This window comes from Pimephales promelas, chromosome 10 (assembly GCF_988280905.1).
Source record: "Pimephales promelas chromosome 10, fPimPro1.hap1.1, whole genome shotgun sequence".
Taxonomy (NCBI): domain Eukaryota; kingdom Metazoa; phylum Chordata; class Actinopteri; order Cypriniformes; family Leuciscidae; genus Pimephales; species Pimephales promelas.
The window spans coordinates 25,689,962-25,711,493 of record NC_142778.1 but is presented as its reverse complement, the minus strand read 5'-3'; the positions used below and the strand labels follow the sequence as shown (position 1 = coordinate 25,711,493).

General features: G+C 38.0%; 1 protein-coding gene across 1 annotated transcript in view; it reads left to right on the top strand.

Moving 5' to 3' along the window:
- cmip (c-Maf inducing protein) overlaps positions 1-21,532 on the top strand; it is a 34,623-nt gene that overhangs the window by 10,437 nt on the left and 2,654 nt on the right. The window contains exons 2-20 of the mRNA XM_039650367.2: positions 2,613-2,738; positions 2,825-2,875; positions 3,662-3,823; positions 6,146-6,187; positions 6,481-6,543; positions 8,022-8,102; positions 8,196-8,299; positions 9,936-10,040; positions 10,873-11,244; positions 12,981-13,046; positions 14,386-14,412; positions 16,178-16,226; positions 16,542-16,649; positions 16,746-16,862; positions 18,410-18,550; positions 18,800-18,847; positions 18,979-19,125; positions 20,170-20,275; positions 21,014-21,084. Coding sequence (XP_039506301.1) covers positions 2,613-2,738; positions 2,825-2,875; positions 3,662-3,823; positions 6,146-6,187; positions 6,481-6,543; positions 8,022-8,102; positions 8,196-8,299; positions 9,936-10,040; positions 10,873-11,244; positions 12,981-13,046; positions 14,386-14,412; positions 16,178-16,226; positions 16,542-16,649; positions 16,746-16,862; positions 18,410-18,550; positions 18,800-18,847; positions 18,979-19,125; positions 20,170-20,275; positions 21,014-21,084 — 1,986 coding nt within the window. The remainder of the gene's footprint in view (positions 1-2,612; positions 2,739-2,824; positions 2,876-3,661; positions 3,824-6,145; positions 6,188-6,480; positions 6,544-8,021; positions 8,103-8,195; positions 8,300-9,935; positions 10,041-10,872; positions 11,245-12,980; positions 13,047-14,385; positions 14,413-16,177; positions 16,227-16,541; positions 16,650-16,745; positions 16,863-18,409; positions 18,551-18,799; positions 18,848-18,978; positions 19,126-20,169; positions 20,276-21,013; positions 21,085-21,532) is intronic.

Sequence of the window (21,532 nt, the reverse complement as noted above, 5' to 3'; positions counted from 1 at the left end):
TCTTCGGTTTTTAAAGCTACACTGTGTAACTCTTTTAGTTTATTCTTAGCTAAAAACACTTAGTTCTTTCAAAAATATATGTGCTCATTAATGTATATTTACTTCGTTCAAGTAATAAAGTATTCTTGTGAGTGTATAATATGCCATTGAAAATACATACGGGTAAGGGGCTCTAATGTCGGCCACCATTTTGCCCCTCCATCTCGAATGTACATTAGCCAAAGAGGGACATACCCGTTAATTCAAGCTTCGCCTTTCGCGTTTACGTTTGAGTTAACAGTCATGGACGAGGTCGAACTGGAAGCCATGTTAATCTTGGACTACATTGGCCACTGTAGGAGTTAAAACGAAATCGGAATTGAGAGGAACAGAAACTAATATTCACTTGATTGTCATATACCTTTTCATCACTAGATGGGGGGAAAAAATTACACAGTGTAGCTTTTAATGTTTTACTTACTTACGTAAACACAACAGCCATTGGGCTAATAAATGGAATACTGTGAGTCAGATACACAAAGGAAGTAATTAAATGAGTAAAGAAAAAGAAACAAGTAAATAAATAAGCAAATAAATAATCGAATAAGTAAACTATTGTTTACCCATTCCCCTGCACGATAATATCGTGTATTGCCGAACTCACTGGCTGATGATTGGACAATATGACTATGGAGCATATCGCCCAACACAAGCATTAAAGTCTGCCATTAAGAATAGTTGCTGATGATTATCTCAAATTGTCTGATTTGTCTGTCTATCGCAATATACATATCTATATTATATTGGCCTCTCAGCTCTTTATATGAATATCAGAAGATGAGAAATGGGTGCTTTCGCTGTGCTTCATGGTTTAGTAGGTGCAGCGCTGATGGGAGCTCTCCAAGATCAGTTTGTCAGTTATAGAGACGCCACCTGAACACACTGATGTTTTTCTCCTCATCGTTTTCCATCTGGATCTCCCTGGTAACAAAAAAAAAAAACTTATGTCTCCATTTCATCTCTTTGTTTCTATGGCAACATAGCAATGGTGAGAGGAGAGCTATTGAAGTCCTCCTTAAAGAAGAATTGCACCATGAAAATCTGGCTGAATGAGATGAAGGAAGAAGAATCAGAGGACTTCTTGGAACAGAAATGTGGAAAGGAGGACAGATCGAGAGAGACAGAGAGAGGAAAGGACAGTGACCAAGATTAGCAGATAGAACATCAAGCTCACCGCAAGTTGCCGTCACTTCGCCATACAGGATATTGTTGACATGAAAGCCTGTTTTATGTGTGTGTGTGCGTATTTGAATATATATATACATATATATATAAACCTCTGTGGTGATTTAACCTGATTTTATGAGACAAGTAGACTTCAGTAGTTTTCTGGGTTTCTGTCGTCTCTGGCTTCACGTGATCCACCCAACACAAGCCTGCTTGCAGATTTCTTGATTGATTTCTTGAAAAATGAGATATCATTCAATATATTAGATACTTATCACACCGACCCTTTAAAAGGAAGAGAAATCAGCCCTCTTGAATCTGCAACGGAGGGAGCAGGACCTCCTTCTGCAGAACAGCCAGTTGCTCTATCACCTATGAGTGGGGGATGTAAATAAAAGACAGGCCTGTTTTATTCGGTTATACAGAGACGAGCTGCCTGTTTGTTTGAGCGAGCGAGAGACGCAGAGAGAATGAGTCAAAGAAAGGAACAGCTTGTTTGCTCTGCTTGAACTGGGTGGCTGACACAAATACAGGAACTGTGGTTTGGTTTGTGACTGAGTCTGGAGGGAGAGCAGCGCAAATAAAGCAATAGCCTGTTTGTGCAAAGAAGCCGAGGGAGGGCGGCACTAATAACGGAAGAGCCTGTTGCCGGGCTGCAATGAAGGGAGGGCGGCTAATAAAGGAAGAGCTCCAGTGTGCTATTGTAGAGGGAAGGAGATTGGGAACAGCCTGTTGACATTTGAGGTCATGTGATCACCAACACTTCAGTCAGGAGTGGAACTGAGAAATGAGCTGGCTCGTGTGTGACAAATTTAAATGAAAAAGATCGTTAAGAATGGGAACCTTAAATTCTCTGTGTGTGTGGTGAAGCTACTTCACAAAAAAAAAAAAAAATCCCAATACATCCAACTTTGAGCAGCCAAACTCCAAGTACAAATAGTTTCAACTTAAAATAATTATAACAAGATCTGTATTTATTTCTGCAGTTTTGTGTTATTCTCATTTGTGAGATTCGCGATGTAGTATTATACATACAAATAGAACAAGAATGATAACCCTGACATGCTGAAATCCATAACGTACGCTGTGCATTGTGACTAGCAACACAAAACTCCAAGTTCAAACAATTTCAACTTCAACCAAGTGTGCTACTGACCTTTGAAACAGTCATTATGTGGGGGACGTCGCCTCAAATATTTGTACGTCAAGAGTTGTACAATGCAACTTCGTAGGTGTAGTTGTAGGTGAAGGTGACATTCAAACAACATTTGATATTCTATGCAAAGTAATAAAAAATACAACCACCCTTCCTTCCATGACAAAATCTGTAGAGCTTTCGCCATGAGAGATGTTAAAGCCCTGAACGGTTTCTGCAAATATGAACGTGTCTCTTCCTGTCTCTGTAGCCCACAGGATACATGGAGGCCCCTCTGTCTTACAGCACTATAGAGGACCTGCAGCTGTTGTCCTGGGACAATGCCCCCAAATACTGTGTCCAGCTAAGCTTCCCTGGAGGGACAGTCCTCCTGCAGGTATCTCAGCCCCCTCACCGTTTCATCACACTCATGTTGCGATTACGCTCTGACTCATTTTGTGAATTGCTTGTGTGCACTCACAGGCTGCTAACAGCTATCTGCGGGACCAGTGGTTTCACTCTATACAGTGGAAGGTAAGGTCACACGTCAAAAAGCATTGGTGTAATGACATTTTCCATGGTTTAGGTGTGAATATAATTTTATCAAAAGTTAATACTTGGCAGTTAATAAGAGCATGATTGATATGAAATATGAGGCGTGATATGTAAAGGAGACAACAAATATCACTTAGTCTTAACAAGACCGAAATATTTCCACACTTAATCATTTTTGAAAAATCTTTATATTTTTATAGGTGGTGGAAATGTTGCATTTATTTCTACGACATTGCTAATTAAATGTTAATTAAATGTTTTAAACATAAAAATGCCTGTTGTTAAAAAAAAAACAAAAAAAAAACAATCCATACAGTCTTAGAAGAAATGGTTCTATTTAGAACCAGAATTGGTTCCATCCCCCGCTTCATATATGGAACTCCAAAATGGTTCTATTGGCCAAGTATGGAACCCCAGGGTTCTATATAGAACCCAGCGGAACCCTTTTTTAAGAGTGTATGGAACATTTTACCAAAAAAATGGTTCTATATAGAATTCCAAATACGTAGTGCTGATAGAACCTTTTAAGGTTCTATATAGAATCTTTTCTTATAAGAGTGTATGTGAAAAACATAATCCAATCTTAAACCTAAATCTCCAAAACCTGAATATCACAGCTCATTTCTGAGCAACATTTTTAACAATGTAATGTAGGATGTAGTAACTGTCGCATTATTGTGGTAAAATGTGTCCTGGTTTCATAACTGTTGGTCGCGTTGTTAAAAGGCAGGTGTGTGTAATCTGGGTTATCTGATTCATTTGCAGAAAAAGATCTACAAGTACCGCAAGGTTCTGAATAACCCGAGCCGCTGGGACGTGGTTCTGAAGGAGATCAGGGCCCTGGTGGACATGGCCCTCACCTCACCCCTGCAGGACGAATCCATCCATCAGGCACCACTGCACATTATCTCCACCCTGCTTGCTGAGGTACGTCACACACGTTTACATGCCTGTCTAACTGATGAGGTAAGATTCATTATGAATTTAGTTAGAATTGAGTGTTTCTCTTAAGCAAAGCTATTTAATTGTGCTTGTTAAGGCATGCATCGCTATAATTGCTTGTATGTCTGGGCAAAATTTTGATGTGTAACACATCATGGATAATGATACTTGAAATAATGCATCTTATTGATAAGTGAGCTATTATGATTCTATTTACATTTTTCACCTGATTGACAACTAAATGGGCTACAAAACAATTTATATTGACAGAGGTCCTCTTAATTTAAGGGACAAGTTAGCAACCCCGAACTCTAAAAAGAAAAATGTGCGTGCATTTGTTAGTCATTTTTCTTATTGAGGAGATCAGATTTGCCAGATACATGATTTTTGCTGAAATAAAATTGGATTTGTTTTTATCTTTTTATGTACAATTAAATTATGAAATTACAATTAAAGAGGAAATTGCCAAATGAGAAATATCTTTCATTTGTACAATATTTAGTTGTTTCATACATAGTTATTTTCTATATATAATTTGACATAAAATAATTTCTTCAAAAACTGAAACACTGTACTTTTGATTACAGATACATTATACTATTAAAAAGTTGGGATCAGTGAGGTTTCTTTAAATAAATGAACCATTTCTTTCCGCAAGGACACATTAAATTAATCAAAAGTGACAATATTCCACTAACTAAAATGCACTAAAATAACTTTTTTTTGTTGCATTTAAGAGTTCATTTTCTGTTTGAGGACATCAGATTTGTCAAATGTTTGATCATTCAGCCAGTTTCTCCTCAAAGTATAGCCGGCATCTTTGTTTTCGAACTTGAGCTGCATTCTGCGTTCCTTTCTGGTTATGAGTGTCATCTGTGAATTGAGGTGCTAGTTGCCATTCATTTTGAGTCTGCAGTATGTTCAAGTTAAGTATCCTGTGGTTGACCTTGTAGCTGTGGTTAATTGAGCCTTTTGTCTTTACGCGGCAACACTACACAACCGCTCCAGAACTAAGATCTCCTTTTCCTCAGAGTGTTTGCAGAAATGAAAACATTGGCTGCATCTGTACTTTGATTTGCAGATTAATATTATGTTTTTTTAATATCTCCTATACTAAGCATTTAAACTCTAAAAAATATATATATTTAAAGAGCCCCTATCATGGATTTTTGATAATCACTGTTCATATGGTGTGGAATATAGCTCTAAGGGAATGAAAACATCCTGCAAAGATTTATATCTGAAAGTGCACCGTATATAAAGTTATCGTCTTTCAAAAGTGAGAGTCGACTCTGAGTCTACGAAATGAATTGTTTTTGAAACGAGTCATTAGCTGGTTCGCAGTGACGTAGATACATATTGGCCGCGCCCAGTTACTGCGCGCGCAGACGGAAGTGTAAACTTGAAGTCTACACATTCAAATACTTCATCATAGCTTCATTTCGAGAAGACGCTGTGTTCTACAATGCAAAGATAGTTCAGCCACTTTGTTTTCATTTACCAGGGACAAGCATGTGAAGAATCGGTGGTTAGAGTTCATATTTGCATCGATACCACAACAGTATAGCCCGATTGTGTTCTCATCATTTTATTGACGAAGAACGTTAGTTCAAAAACATAAATGAATTCAAATGTGGATTCGCAAGCGGTTGTTCCTGAAGAAGGGCTCAGTAACTTACTTACCCATTGTATATGGATCAGCTTCCTCCTTCGAATCACAACCTGTAAGTATTATTAATAATTGTTGCTTTTATGGGTTTTGAACAGTTTTGTAGCTTCGGGGCGCGAGGCAGTATGTGTGTGCGCGTGTATCTGTGTGTGTGTGTGTGTGTGTGTGTGTGTAAGTTACGCTCAGCGTAATATGTTTATGCGTTATGCTAACAGACAATAACTGACTGGGTCTGTCATCTGACCAATCACCGCCGATTAGCGTCACGCAAAGGAGTGGTTTGGAAAAATGAGTCGTTGTACGAATCATTTGGGAGTCGGTGAGCAAATCAGTTAAAAATAAATGCATATTATAAGACAAATAAAGTGTTTTTTATCCTTGCATGCATGTTAAACTGTTTTTGGGAACTCCTAGAACAAAAATAGGAACATTTCAAATGCTATGATAGGGGCTCTTTAAAGTTCTAAAAATGGATCGCTCACTGGCCCTAGGTCAAAGGCTGAATCCCTGAATCACACGGGCTTTCCCAAGAAGGCATTAAACATTTAAAAATAGGGTTTGCTGGTTTTTGAGTCACTTGCTGTGGCATCACTGGCCAATGAGTTTTCAACAGTGCATTCATGTCATTTCCTTCCCAGAACACTAACCTCAGCGCTCAGGACCATGAGAACATCATTGTGGTGAGTGCGGCTGCTTCTTTACAAAGAAAATATGAAAAGACATTCATACAAGAGTGTTACACTCCATTGCTAACAAAGGCAGGGTTACGTGATGTGTCTTAAGGCTTAGTGAAACCTCCTCTAGAATAAAATTAATTTGAAAATGTAGTGTACTGCCATAGAAACAAGACATGCATGCCCAGATGTGCTGGACTAGCCTCTGAAGGTTATGCAGTTCCTGAAAATGTAGATGAAAGCAACAAGACTCTACATGTCTGTGGGGAAGGTGACTAATGGTTAGAATCTGTCTGTAGGCCATCGCACCCCTGCTGGAGAATAACCACCCTCCCCCCGACCTGTGTGAATTCTTCTGCAAGGTAATGTGATGATTCTGGCTATTCTTCATGGGAAAAGATGAGTTTAGTATTGTAAAGCTGAAATTGTATTTTATTTTTCAATCTTTCATTTTTTTCCTGTTTAAAACTTCCTGTTTAAAAATTGACTTGTGTACAGTACATTTCAAATAAAACCGACGGCACAGCGCTAGCTGGAGGCAAAACAAAGTAAAAAATTGGAGGCGGCCAATACAAATTGATTCGGCTACATAATAAGGAGCTTAAAATATTGTTATTATTATTAAATGTCATCTTGTGTTTTTGGAGCAAGAATCAATGAACAATTAATATGCTGTATCTGGAATTTTTATTTCTAGAAAATATTCACATCATTAAAATCGCACCATAATGTCACTCTTTACATTGTCGTCTTCTTGGCGCTGGCGTCAGGCAGAACTGCGGATCGTACCACACAAGTCTTGTACATGACCATTCAGCACATATTTATAGGCATCTAAAGATTTATATATGTTTTTCTTTACGATCGTTTTTCTCAATAAGGTAGTTGTAGAAGTCAGGCCCCTCGACCGAGGTAACGTTAATCCTGTCAGTCAGATCGTCCATGCATTGAGTGAGCGTTTAGGCTACGGGTCGGCCAATCTTTTTCCGTCTGTTAAAATTAACTTTTGAATATAACAATCGCGGTCCTGGACAGTGAATGACCTTACACATTAAGATAAAATCTGATTTTCTCCAGTCATTGTTAAAAAAACAAGCTAACAAAACTTGCTAACTAGCGTTAGTGAAGTGGCCAGAGGGAACGTTCTGCCTCCACCTAAGCTCCGCCCACGAAAAAGTCACCATGTTTACCAACTGAAAAGGGGTCTATTTAACCTACTAGGATTTTAAAAAAGACATTATCAATATTTGTAAGAATTGTTTTTTGAAAAGAAATGAATATTTAGCAAGAACACATCAAATGTATCAAAAGTGATGACCATAAATACAATAAATGATCATACATTTAGAATGTTAAAAATGCACTTTTTATTCTGGAAAAAAAGTAGCTTGGTTTCCACAAAAAATATTAAGCAGCACGACTGTTTTCAACATTGATAGTAATAAGAAATGTTTCTTGAGCAGCAAATTAGCATATTAGAATCATTTCTGAAGGATTTTGTGACACTGTAAGACTGTAAGGATGCAAAAAATTCAACTTTGCTTCACAGACATAAATTATTTTGTTTAAATAGTTTTAAAACAGTTACTCGTAATTGTAATTTCACAATATTACTTTTTAGTGTATGTTTGATAAAGTAAACGGAGCCTTGTTGAGCATAAGAGAAATCATTAAATCATTTCCAAAACAAAAAAACTGTACCAACCCCAATTTTTTGTGGTATTATCGTCTGATATCAGCACTTTACCAAGTATTTTTTTTATTTTGGGATTAATGATTCTGATGATTAAAAATAATATATGTATATTAATCAAGGATTTTATTGTGTTCCTCTATGCAGCACTGTAGGGAGCGTCCTCGGTCGATGGTGGTGATTGAAGTGTTCACTCCTGTGGTTCAGAGAATCCTCAAACACAACATGGTGGGTGAGCGCACTACGCCAGTTGTGCTCTCGAATTCACGCGTCACCGCACCATCATTGACTGACTCTCCTGGTCTTTTCTTCCTGATCCAGGACTTTGGGAAATGCCCCAGACTCCGTCTCTTTACTCAGGAGTATATTTTGGCTCTGAATGAACTAAACGCTGGCATGGAAGTGGTCAAGAAGTTCATTCACAGGTGAGTGACAGTTTTTTTTTTTTTTTTTCCCACTTTTGCTGCTGGCTAGGGATGTGATCGTGAGGAAATTTTCCCACCGGTGCAGGTTCCCTATCATCATTGGGTTTAAATCCAAAAAATTGCTTAATAGGTGCTTTACTGCGGCTGATCTGTGCTGCTATTTTCTGATCAGAATTGTAGTGTCTGCTCTCTAACTGAACTAAATTATATTTTTACTATAAAAAATTGTATAACTATAAAAAATAAAATGAAAGTGGGGGTACGATTAATCGAATTTTAATCACAATCAGGATTTTGGCTTCCCACAACAAAATTCGCGTGATTGAGTGATATTTAAAATGCGTCATTCTGTTCACAGAACGCTCCGTATCAAAATTTTTTTTTTTTGCAAAGCCAATCTTGCGCTCTGTAAACCATGACATGCCTCCGTGAGCCCCAGTGCGTATCTGCGCGAAAGAGACCGAATGTCATAGAGCGCGCTCAAAAGTGCTCGTGAGTGTCAGCGTGTGAGAGATACCGAGTGACGGTGCGCGCGAGAGACCGAATGTGAGCATCAGTAAATTGCATTTGTAAATTGGTACATAGTAATATATAATTACTATATAAGAGGCATGAAAGTTCGATTAATGAACTCCAATAATCAGTACTAGAAATGTGTTGTTTTGAACTATTGTTTAATAAATAGAAATAATTCGAGCACATAAACTTTCATATGGATTAAATAGATTCAATTTATGCAGTAAGATTTCATGTCTCTGAATTTCATCCATTAATCGAAGTTCCATAATGCATAGTTCTTCCTTGAAATGTTCTAATTTGGTTACATTCTGTTATGGAATTTGTTTTTTATTGATTGTATATTTTGCGCATTTTATTCACATCCATTTTGCAGGCACAATGCAAGTTTATATTTTGCTTCCTAAAATATATTTACACAATGTAAAGTGTAAAATAGTGACCTGTTGAAGTTTTGCTACATTTTCTTTATTGTTATCTTTATTTTTCTTTATTTTTTAAGGAGATGCACTGAATTTTGGTGAATAAGAGGACCTATTTTATTTTGATGCACATAGTTGTACATTATTAGGAATGCACAATATGGATGTGAAAGCAATTATAATTAGCCTATGTGACAAAAAAATTTGTTTTGGTTAAAATCAACAAATCGTGATCTCAATATTGATCAAAATAATCGTGATTATCATTTTGGCCCAAATCGTGCAGCCCTAGTGGGGGGCCGTGCCATAATGGGATAGTGATGTAATCTGTGTTGCGGCTGAACACACCGGTAACACGACTATCGCAGCACGCCTACTGCGGGCAAAACCGTAGCTAAGAAAACATGTGACCTTACCCGATGCAATCCGGCAAGCGATAACAGCTTGGAATCTCGTCGCCTGGTTAGGACACAATGTTACCTCATCCTGACTCCTTACGTACAAAGAACAGGCCTTCATATGTACACAAACTGTAACGTCCTTTTATCTATCAGACTGTGTCATTTTAATAGTCTGTTTAGGACCAAGCCCTGCGCTTACTTCCTGTTACAGCTTTGTTTTCTTTTAGCTGTCATTTTGTGTGCGTTTGAACACAGGAGCTGTGCTAACCCGACCTTTTCTTACATGTATTATTACAGCATGCACGGTCCCACCGGACAGTGCCCTCATCCTCGGGTTCTCCCCAATCTCGTGGCAGTGTGCCTTGCTGCAATCTATTCTTGCTATGAAGAGTTCATCAACAGGTGCGTCCAATTCACTGGTTTTCCAACCCGTGAGATATGATGTACCCCTGGGACCTGAGCTCAAAACATTTCTCTGAATCATAATTGCCGTCTCAACGGCACCATATTGTATGTTCCGGCTTTTAAATCGTCATGAAATAATCAAACTTTTATTTCCAACATGGCTGTAGTGACATTTTTAGTCTCAGCTGTCCTGTTTGTCATCACTTTGAGCCTCTGTGTCACAGTGCACCCACCTGAGAGGAATTAAGGAACTATTTTCAAAAGTTTCCATGATTCACAATTACTCAAGAGAGTGAGACTTGTCAAAGCTCACTCCCTAGGCTTCCTTGCACTGCCCCGTCTCCATTTTTTTTTTTTTTTTTTTTACTCTCCAATGGCCTTTCGACAAATTTCCGTAACTACTGTAAAGTTCATGGATATTTAAGGTGCACATTTACATGTTTTCTTCCCGTTTCATTTGTCTTACCACTATCAGATGTACAATAGTTACTTGTTTCTCAAATAAAGTCAAATGCAGTGGCTGTATAGCAAATGAAACACCTGATGTTTTGTTTAGGACTGCATGCAAATATGGCAATTTCCATGGAAAGGGCCTGAAACTCGATACATTTGAATATAATATTATTATTATTATTATTATTATAAAGGGGTTTTTTTGGACAGTGGAACTAATGGACAGTGAAAAGTTATTGACCTTTTGTAAAGTTGACTGACTAAGAAAATCTTACCAACCCCAAACCTTTTAACAGTAGTGTGTATATAATAAAATTAATAGTTTAATTCTTGGAAAGTGGCTTATGTCTTATCTTTTTCTTTCTATTTCTTTTAGTCGGGACAACTCCCCCAGTCTCAAGGAAATCCGAAACGGTTGTCAGCAGCAAAGTGACAGAAAACCGCCCATGCCTTTGCGGCTGATGCGGCCCGAGCCGCCCACGCCACCCCTGACCGCGACCCTGTCTCCAACCCCGGCCCTCCCCCTTTCACCCCCACCTTCCATCATCAATTCCAGCGAGATCCTAGTAGAGCTGGAGCGCAACAACAACACCGCTAACACACTGCACAAGGCCCCTGCAGAGGGCGACAGCGAGCCCAACCTGATCGACTGTCTACTGGTCAGCCCTGCTCTCAACGCCCTGTCCATTCAGCTGCCCGCCCACGCCGACAGAGTGCTGGGCTGTTTCGCCCTCATCCTCAAGATGCTGTAAGTATGCCGTCACTGGATTTTTGTTTTACATTTACATTTTACATTTATTCATTTAGCTGCCTGACGCTTTTATCTAAAGCGACTTACAATTGCTATATATGTCAGAGGTTGCACCCCTCTGGAGCAACTAGGGGTTAAGTGTCTTGCTCAGGGACACATTTTTGTCTCACAGTGGATTCGAACACGGGTCTCTCACACCAAAGGCATGCGTCTTATCCATTGCGCCATCACCGTTTTATTATTCCGCTCTAATTATACATGTTTCCGTCCAGTCTTAAGATGTTCCCCTTTGGCAGTAATGGGTGTCAGACCTGCTTACATGGTAAACGTAAATGCTGCCCTCGTCACAGGACCTAAAATAAATAATGCTAAATTAATTTTATGCTAATTGTTGAGCTTGCCAAAGTGCATTCAAGTGGTGATTTAATAAGGTTAAACTACCATCTACCAGTTAGTTACACTTCAAGTTACTAACTACTTTGAAGCTTTTTGTGACATGATCACTTTTAGATAATGATTATATTATTATGATTAATTATATGCTGCACGATTAATCATATCGCAATCACGATGTCAAGCAATGCGATTATATGACACAAATAGCCTAAACAAATAAGGGCTGTTAACGCAATTAACACAGCATCTGTTGTTTTTTTTGTCATCCTTTGGCTAATGGCTAGTGTTTTATGATCCCGCTCTTATTTGCGAATGCATTAAACCATTAATTTGAGACAAGTCAAAAGAGAGCGCGCTGCTTGTGAATGTCCTGACTGTGGAAATCACGGAAAGACACGTGCCAGTATCATGCGCATGCACAGAAGAGTTCAGTTCTGAATTCAGTTCTCTTTCATGCTTGAATGAACAATAACACACACAGTTATGCCAAAATGTCGTTTTTCTGCTATAAAGCAGCTTTGTAGTGTGATCATGTTTTACTCGCATCTGACCTTGATGGACTGAACAGAAGAAAGGAACCGCAGAACATTTCCATGTCAAAGAAGGCGAAGCCTCGGTGCACAACTACCTGTTGTATAATTGCCATGAACCAATAGCAAAACCAAGAAGCAAAAGTTTGGTTGGCAAGCTGTTTCGAACTCCCGTAACAAACTGCAAACGAACATCGTTTTGGCCTGATTTTATTCGAAATTACTATGTCACATTGGTTTCACTTGAAGTGTATCGGGACCTTTAGTCTATTTAGTGTTAACGTGAATGTCTTCCAAATGTGACTACATTTATTTTAACTAAATCTTTATTTAACTACCAAAAAGAAAAAAAGAAAAAAAACACTTTATTGTGCAACACTGCTGTTTGTTGGAATAATTAGCTTACCGAAAACATATGCTATTTTAAAAACAGCTTCCAGTGAAAAATGTAGTGTAGCAATGCTACTTTTAGTTAGTTACTCTTTAACACTGCTAATTGTCCCACATGGTGTATAAATTATCATTTCGGTATATAAAAAAGCAGACTCAACTATAATCACAGGGGAAGAGTGACCATAAACCTGTCTGCATATTTACAACGGATTCATTGAGCGGAATCCATTTTTAGCCTTTACCTCCTTTATCTGATCTTATTATGAACCATCCGGTTGCAGATCACAGCGGGTTTCAGGCCAAAGAGGTTTCAACTTTTACTGGCCTATCTTACATAAGGTTTTTATTTTCTCCTGTTCTCGCTCTTCCTGCCTCTGAATCTCTAATTTCTCCTCTGGCCTTTTCTCTCTGCAGATCGGACTACGATGACTGGAGACCAGCACTGGCCAGCCTGCTTCAACCCATCCCCTTCCCGAAAGAGTAAGGGCATTTACTCCCATCCTGCACACAGTTGCTTTCTTTGTAACTGGTTTCATGACGTCTGTTTTAAAGGGATAGTTCACTTTGAAATAAATTTTTGGTATGTTTTAGCTTACCTCAAGGGCATCCAAGATGTAGGTGTCTTTGTTTCCAAAGTATTTTCAATTTTGATATTTTTAGGTCAAACCGTTCTTGTCTGTCAGTCATATAATGCCGGTATATGGGGACCACCTCAAAGAGCAAGCACAGAGAAGTCCAAATTAAACATGATTTAATGACTAGTAAATGTAAGTACACATTGATAGCCTAAGACACGAAACGAGCAGTGTATGTGAGAAAATCAATAATATTTATATCGTTTTTACCTCATGTAACCACAGCCACGTCCAAGTGATCTGAGGGCGTGGACGCTTTGCAAGCGCCGGAAATGATATCTCGCGTCATGTTATAAAATATTAATATCAAATAAATGCTGTTATTTTCAGCTTTATAATCCTCAAAGAATCCTGAAAAGTAATTATTATTATTTTGTGGTATTTCCACAAAAATATCAAGCAGCACTATTTTCAACATAATTGTATGGACAGATCATGTGACACTGAAGACTGGAGTTAATGACTGCTGAATTCAGCTTTTCCACAGAAAACAGAAATAACATAAATAAATGTCAATTTAAAATAGAAGCAATCTAATTTAAATTTTAACTGTATTTTTGGTTAAATGAATGCAGCCTTGACCTCGTTAAAAAACGTAAAACGTCTTGACCCCGAAGTTTTGGACGGTACGGTATGTACAACATTAATTCTTGTTTTAAATGTGTAGCCTACATAACGATACCAGGGGCTCTCTGTGTATGCGCGGTGGGCTGGTCTCTCGAGGAACGGCGTACAGGGGAGAGAACTGACGTGGGCGAGCCGCAGCAAGGCTCTGCAGTGGGATTGTGGGTATTGGGTGAGGCGTTTCGGGTCCTTTGTGGCTCCTGTAATTGGCCCTGCAGGACAGAGCACATCATTACAGGTCTTCTGCAGAGCCCTGCAGTTGCCACAGGTGGGGGGCTCACCTGCGCTCATACGCCACGCCGAGCTTTCAGCCTTCATTAGAAAACAACAGCATCCCAGAGCTCACATGCAAAACATTTGATGAAGTCCTCACAGACACACATGCACAACACTTTTAGATGACTTGAAATTGTATCTTTGCGCATGTTAAGGCAAGCACGCCTACATGTAGACTCAGAAAGCAACTTGTGTAATTATGTGGAATGACGACACCCTCCTTTTTTTTGTGTGTGTACTTGAGTCAAGTCAATGTTTGTCTCTTTTTGCTCTCTCCTCTCCAGGGCCCTCGCACATGCCAAATTTACAAAGTAAGTGACATTGACATTATAAGTGATTATACCCTCTTACTGTATACAGAACTATTTAGAGAGATACTTAAATAAGGCATTAAAGGGATACTCCACTTTTTTTGGAAATCATTTTACAACTCCCCCAGAGTTAAACAGTTGAGTTTTACCGTTTTCAAATCCATACATCCTATTTTCTGATATTAAGAAGAATGTCAGTAACCAGACAGTGTCTGGTCTCATTGACTTCCATAGTATATATATTTTTTTCGTACTATGGAAGTCAATGAGACCAGAAACTGTCTGGTTACTGATATTCTTCTAAATATAAGAAAATTGTCTGAATGTATTCGAAAACGGTAAAACTCAACTGTTTATCTCTGGGGGAGTTGTAAAATGAGCCCATTTCCAAAAAAAGTGGAGTATCCCTTTAACTCTAGAATGGCCACAACAGTCATTTTGACCGTTTTCAATTTTATATTTGCAATAACTTTGTTGAAAAAATAAAATCCTGCTGGTACCTGACTTTTCCTAAAAGTGTCTATATTTTCATTTAAAATGTTTTTAATGTAAATTTCAGATAAGGCAAAAAAAACAAATGAACATATTTGCCTATTTCGACATAGACGGTCATATTGACCGCACTGAATTTTGCTGTATTATTTTGTTACATTTGACATTGTCTCTCTCTCTGTAAAAAGAATATCTAAATAAGATGCTTCTACTTGTTATTATCTTGTTCTGAGCTATGTTGAATGGATATGGAATATATAGCCTATCTTTTGTGAATACGTGATTATTACGGGCTGGCCTACTAATGATATTATTATTTCTAAATGTATAATTAAACTTGTTTAAATGTACAGTTTGGTGGTGTTTTGTTTTTAAAAGATATCCTAATACAAAAAAATGCATTTATATCTTTAATGATAAACATTCAATTGAGAGATTGAGTTTGCAATCTTAAGGTCGAAATGACCGCTTGTGGCAGTTCTTGTAGTTATGGAATTCTGGCACTTTTAGTGTTAAGATATGAAATGTCAGTGACTAGCAATCTGGTTTGTTAAAGGCAAAGTTCGCTCAAATTAAATCTCCGTCATCATTTACTCGCCCTCATGTCGTTCCAAACCTGTATGACTTTTTTTTTTTCTTCCTTTGAACACAAGTTCTTCAAAATATCTTCCGCAATGTTCAGCTGAAAAAAAGTCATACAGGTTTGAAACAACATGAGGGCGAGTAAATGATGATGGTATTTTAATTTTTTCATTAATTCCTTTATGTTATAGAAATTATTATTTATAATTTAAATTCAGTCATCATTTTCTCACCCTTATTTCATTTTAAACCAGCATGACTGTCTTTGGCCAGGACACTTTTAAAAACATCTCCTTTTGTTTTCCAAAGAATAGTCATGTTGAGTTTTTCAAAATCTAAATACAAATGCACCATAAAAGAATTCAGAATCCATATTACAGCTTTTGAGGAACACACTTTGTCATTATTTACTGAAAATGTTGACATCCTCACTAGTTCTTTTTAAAATTAACCCATTTTTATTATACATTTATGGTGCTTTTGTATGTTTTTGACGCTTCCAGTCATTTTTCATTGTAATTGCATGGGAAAGGGCAATCTATTGTTCAGAAAAAAGTAATACAGGTTTGTTATAATTGTTTTCGGCATTTTATTTATTTATTTATTTTTTGCTTAAAGTGTCTAAGTCGACCTGTATTATCATCTAACAGGTCTGCTGTTTTTTTTTTTTGTTGTTGTTTTTTTGTAACAGAGAGATGAAACATGTAATTCAGAGGTTTGCTGAAGATCCCAGACAAGAGGTGAGACAGGAAACTGGAAAGGTTGTTTGCAGAAAGGGTGTTCTTTAGTTTGCAGATTCAGTTGAATGCTCTGTAAAAAGAAATGTTGCTGCAATTAGTTATAACAACTTAAAATGTGTTGATATAACTGATATATCCAATTTAATTAAACAACTAAAGTTAACTGCACTTTATATTTATAAGTCAAGCACAAACCTATTTTTTAAGTTGAAACAACACACTATTATATATTTTTTACAGTGTACTTAATATTTCCACTATAGGCTTAGTAATGGTTTGTAAATGCATGTGTGTGTGTGTGTGTGTCTCTCACAGGTCCACTCCTGTTTGCTCAGCGTGCGCTCTGGTAAAGACGGGTGGTTCCAGCTCTACAGTCCAGGAGGCGTAGCTTGCGACGATGACGGAGAGTTGTTCGCTAGCATGGTATGAAAGTGTGTTTGAAATACGAAATGTCTCATTTAGTTTAGTCTTTGTCCTGCCACTATATCTACTTTAATGCTTTGATGTTGTTCATCACAGGTCCACATCCTCATGGGCTCCTGCTACAAGACGAAGAAATTTCTACTGTCGCTGGCTGAAAATAAACTGGGACCCTGCATGCTCTTGGCCCTGCGGGGGAACCAGACCATGGTGGAGGTACAAATCACTAACTGTTGCTTTAAGATGAAATCTATTGAGGTACCCACCTAAGTAACACATTTTTGGCATCATGAACAGTTCAACCCAAAGGCTCCTCAAAACAGTAGACTGCTAGCATCTAAGACCTAAGCTATGTTCGAAATTGCCCCCATAACCCCATTCACTATTCCCTCTTTTACTCCACAAATATAGTCCACTTGAATGAGTGAGCGAATTAGGCTGCCGCTTTTGTATATTTTCTGATTGCGGTTTAGTAATTGTTTAATACTTAGCAAACTGGCAGCTACAATAGTAAAATCTGTTCGGCACGACCCTCACAGTGAATTATGGGTATTCTCTTGCCGTCAGTTGTACACTTGTTGTTGCGGTGCTTTTATTGGATTGAATGAGTCCACTCGATAACGTCCACTATAGTTTTGGAAAAGTATAGGGTTTTTGATTTGGGACACATTTGCTAGTCTCAGTTTTAAAGGGCATGACCAAAGATCGCCCACAGTCTGTTCACTGACCGGTTTTTTATCTGATTTGGCAAGCATTATGCAACTTCCTGAGAAACAAAGTTGTGTTTACAAAGGTACTAATGAACGCTTCTGAGGAAGAAATAATGACTAGGCTTAGTAAACAAAGATGTCCATGTGCCTAATTGTATATTCCACTCTAAATAATCTATATTTTAATGCAGACAGAAATTTTATTCTCGTTTTTTGCATAAACTAGTTGTGTTTTTTTTCCCCACAGCCATCTGTTGTTGTAGGATGATGAATTTCAGTTAAGCTCGCCTGTAAACAACATGATAAAAAACTAAATAAACGGTAGTTGATCACTTAAAGTCTTAAGTTGGCAGTTCTAGACCAGAATAAACAGTAGAGTGGACTAGTTAGTCGACACTGTGATTACAACAGGAACACAACATTGCATGTATCCTTTGTGTATTTGGCAATCCCAAAATGCATTCCAATGATTCAAATATAAACGTCGGCTGATATTGTAGCTTTTCATCCAATATTTGTATGCGCTGTGTTTATTAGACTTTCCACTTATTAGTTTAACAGCGTTCAGACGTCAAATTTCACTGGAAATCATGGCGAGCGATAGGGTGCGGTCACATTTACCATTGTTTTGCAAAATTTCGTGAGTGAAATCCAATTGTTTCAGTAGAAATCCACACAACTGGGAACTTTGCGTCAGATTTTTTGCGAAAGATTTCCCTGCACGGATTTCGCAACTGGTTCACACAAATTTGTTGTGTTGTTCCAACAAAGTGACTTCTGTGATTCATACATCGCTACGGTGTTGACAGTTGACAAAACACCTTTTTGCCTGCAAAATTTCTCTGAGGTTTTGCTAATGTGACTGCACATTTATATTTACTTTTCAAATTTAGGGTTGTTGCCCCTGAGGTTAAAATCAGTTACCCAGGCAGGATTCACACAGAAATGGACCCTCATAAGCTGACAGCTCACTACATACAGCTTCACTATCTATGACTCTATAGAAACCTGCATATAGGATCAAGCATTCATCCCTGTGTTTGTGCCGTGCAGATCTTGTGTTTGATGCTGGAGTATAACATCATAGAGAACAAGGACACTCAGCTACAAATCATCTCCACCCTGGAGAGCACCCAGGTCGGTCTGCGCATGTACGAGCAGCTGTGCGACAGGCAGAGGGAGCTTAAAGAACTGGTGAGTTCACAAGTCAACACCGAGATATTTTCACCGCCACGTGCAGATTTCGATAACACAGTGCCCGGTCATTGTGCATTCATTGCTGCCGTCACAGGCCGAGCTCTGACTGTTGGTTTAACGCAGTGCTCCCATTAAAAGAAAGACAGAAGTGACCCATTTACATACTTCCTATGCATACAGTGCTGACTCTCAAGCGCCACCTGTTGTTTGAACTGCAGAACAAGTAATGTCTTTCTCTCTTTTTAGCAAAGAAAAGGAGGTCCTACTCGACTCACTCTGCCCTCTAAATCTACGGTAAGTGTGTGTTTGTGTAAATAAATTACAATGTGTGTATGTGCTTGGATCCATGCTGTTTTTTTCTTAGTGAAAAACAGTACTATAAATTCTTTCTCAAGGCTTTTTTCCCCTCATATTTTTTACTCTAGGATGCTGACTTGGCTCGTCTGCTGAGCTCCGGTTCCTTCGGCAATTTGGAGAACCTCAGCTTGGCGTTCACCAACGTCACCAGTGCCTGCGCCGAACAGCTCATCAAACTGCCATCCCTCAAACAGCTCAATCTGTGGTCCACCCAGGTCTCTGTTTACTTCTGCTCATTCTACTGTCCAATAGTTCCAGAGAATCTCTGCTATTTTGTAACAGCCAAGCAAATGTGCTCTTATTACTTTTTAATCCAATGCTTTGTAAATACAGTTCAGAAGTCTTTTATGCACACCAAGGCTACATTTATTTGTTCAGTAAAAACGATTTCTGTGATGAAGCTGAATTTTCTGTAGCCATTACTACTCCTTCAGTCACATGATCCTTCACAAATCTGATATGTTGATTTGCTGTTGAAGAAACATTTCTTATTATTCTCAATGTTGAAAACAAGTGTGCTGCTTAATATTTTTGTGGAAACCATGATACATTTTGATCAGGACTTGAAAGTTCAAAAGAACAACATTACATTATAATTATAAAAATGGTATCAGGGCCAGATTTATGCATAGGCATTTTAGGCACATGCCTTTTAGGTCCAGGAGGGCCCGATTACAGAGGAGAAATATAATTTTTTTTAAATTATTATCTCACTCTAATGCTAAAACACATTGCAAGACAACTACCATCTAAAATAACAAAATTTAAAATATTATTGCTGTCAGGCAAAAACCTTGTATTTCCATATTTCGTCTTTTATATATAAATCATTACTCATTTATCGTCCTTAATTAATGGACCCTTTACGTCTGTCTGTGGGTTTTGCAAATATTTAACTTGAGCGTCTCTGCCTATTTACAATGCAAACATAATACAGAACTGGTTTCTCCAATAAGTGTAAAAAAAAAAACTCCTTTTGAATCTTATTTTAGTAGAATGTTAATAATATAATGACACATACGCATCTGACATATATAACGTTTGTAGGGTTATTGGGGCTGCCCAAAAATTGTCACAATGTGAGGTAAATCCAGTCCTTAGAATTATGTTGCAAATTATTATGATCAGTATTATTATACTGTAACCTTAGTTCAATTTACTGTGTCCTTGCTTAATAAAAGTATACTTTTGTTTGTTTGTTAATTTCTCAAAAATGTAATGACTTTTAATTGACTTGGTTTGTGTTTTCACTTTTTCAGTTTGGAGATGCAGGGCTCCGTCTGCTCTCAGAGCATCTGGCCTGTCTGCAGGTTTTGAACTTGTGTGAGACTCCAGTCACAGACGCTGGCCTGCTCTCCCTCAGCTGTAAGAGCGCATTACACGCATCTTATATCCAGCTACCTTCATTCTGAACTGTCAAAAAACAGCTGCTGCTCAATTGAAGAGTCCAAACGGTGTCCAAAATCATCCAAAAATAAAAATCCTGTCATGATTTACTCACCCTCATGTCATTCCAGACCAGTTTGACCCACGTACAAATAAGAACACAATGTCCGAGCTTCTGTTTTTCTTGTATTGTTACAAAAGTGGATGGTGTTTTATACCGTCAAGCTCCAAGGTATCATAAAATGTGACGTTCGCAGATGATTTTCCTCTCTGCTGTAGATCTCAAATGTTATTTGCTGTCATGTTTTAATTTTGCCACGTAACGCACACAAGAACACAGTGGGTTTTGCCATCAGTGAAGTCAGACATCCTGTTATGCCTGGCCACAATTTGACTACAAGTACAAATGAAATTTAATAAGTGAAGCTTTCAAATTTCAGTCAGGTCCATTCACTTAACCCAAACTTTACCCAGCTTCTTTTTTTTTTTTTTTTTTTTTTTACATATAAACCATCATATTTTTTCTTGTATTGATCTAAACATCCAAGTAAATGACAGTATTTAATTTTTTGCCAATCCGTTTAACAAATGCAGTAAACTAATTGAAAAAATATTTGATGTAAAGAGCCTTTAGTGTGTGTCTGGACTCCTAACACATTATTGGTTTATATTAGTCAACATGTGGGACAACTAACCTATTTCAACTTTACCTTGCAGCTATGAAAAGCCTGTGCAGCCTGAATATGAACAGTACTAAACTCACTGCAGACACCTATGAGGATTTGAAGGTAAGAGGCTTGATGTCTTCTTTCAAAAACATAAAATCTTACCGACTCTAAACTTTAATAAGTAGTGTTCATTTCCCCCCAAAATCTAAATACTGTGATTCTGTGGTGCTTTTGTTTGGGCATTACAACCAGCACAAAACAGCAACTTTGGGGGTGTAGTTATCTGTTTGGTTGGCCAAAAGCAAATGGGGTAGTTTGAACTCCATTTGGTGACACTAATGGTGCATAAATTACACACATTCACTTTTAAATCTTATCATCCAGCCAATTTGTATTGCCTATGTGCACAATATGATCTACAATTAAAACATGTTCCTTGTTCAACAATAGATTAATCAATTGTACTCTGTAATCAGAGAATGATGGGCCGATAAGAATGTTTTCCAGGAACATAGTGTGGGCCCAGATCCGGCCCACATTTGGTATGTGTGGAATCCACGTGTACCAG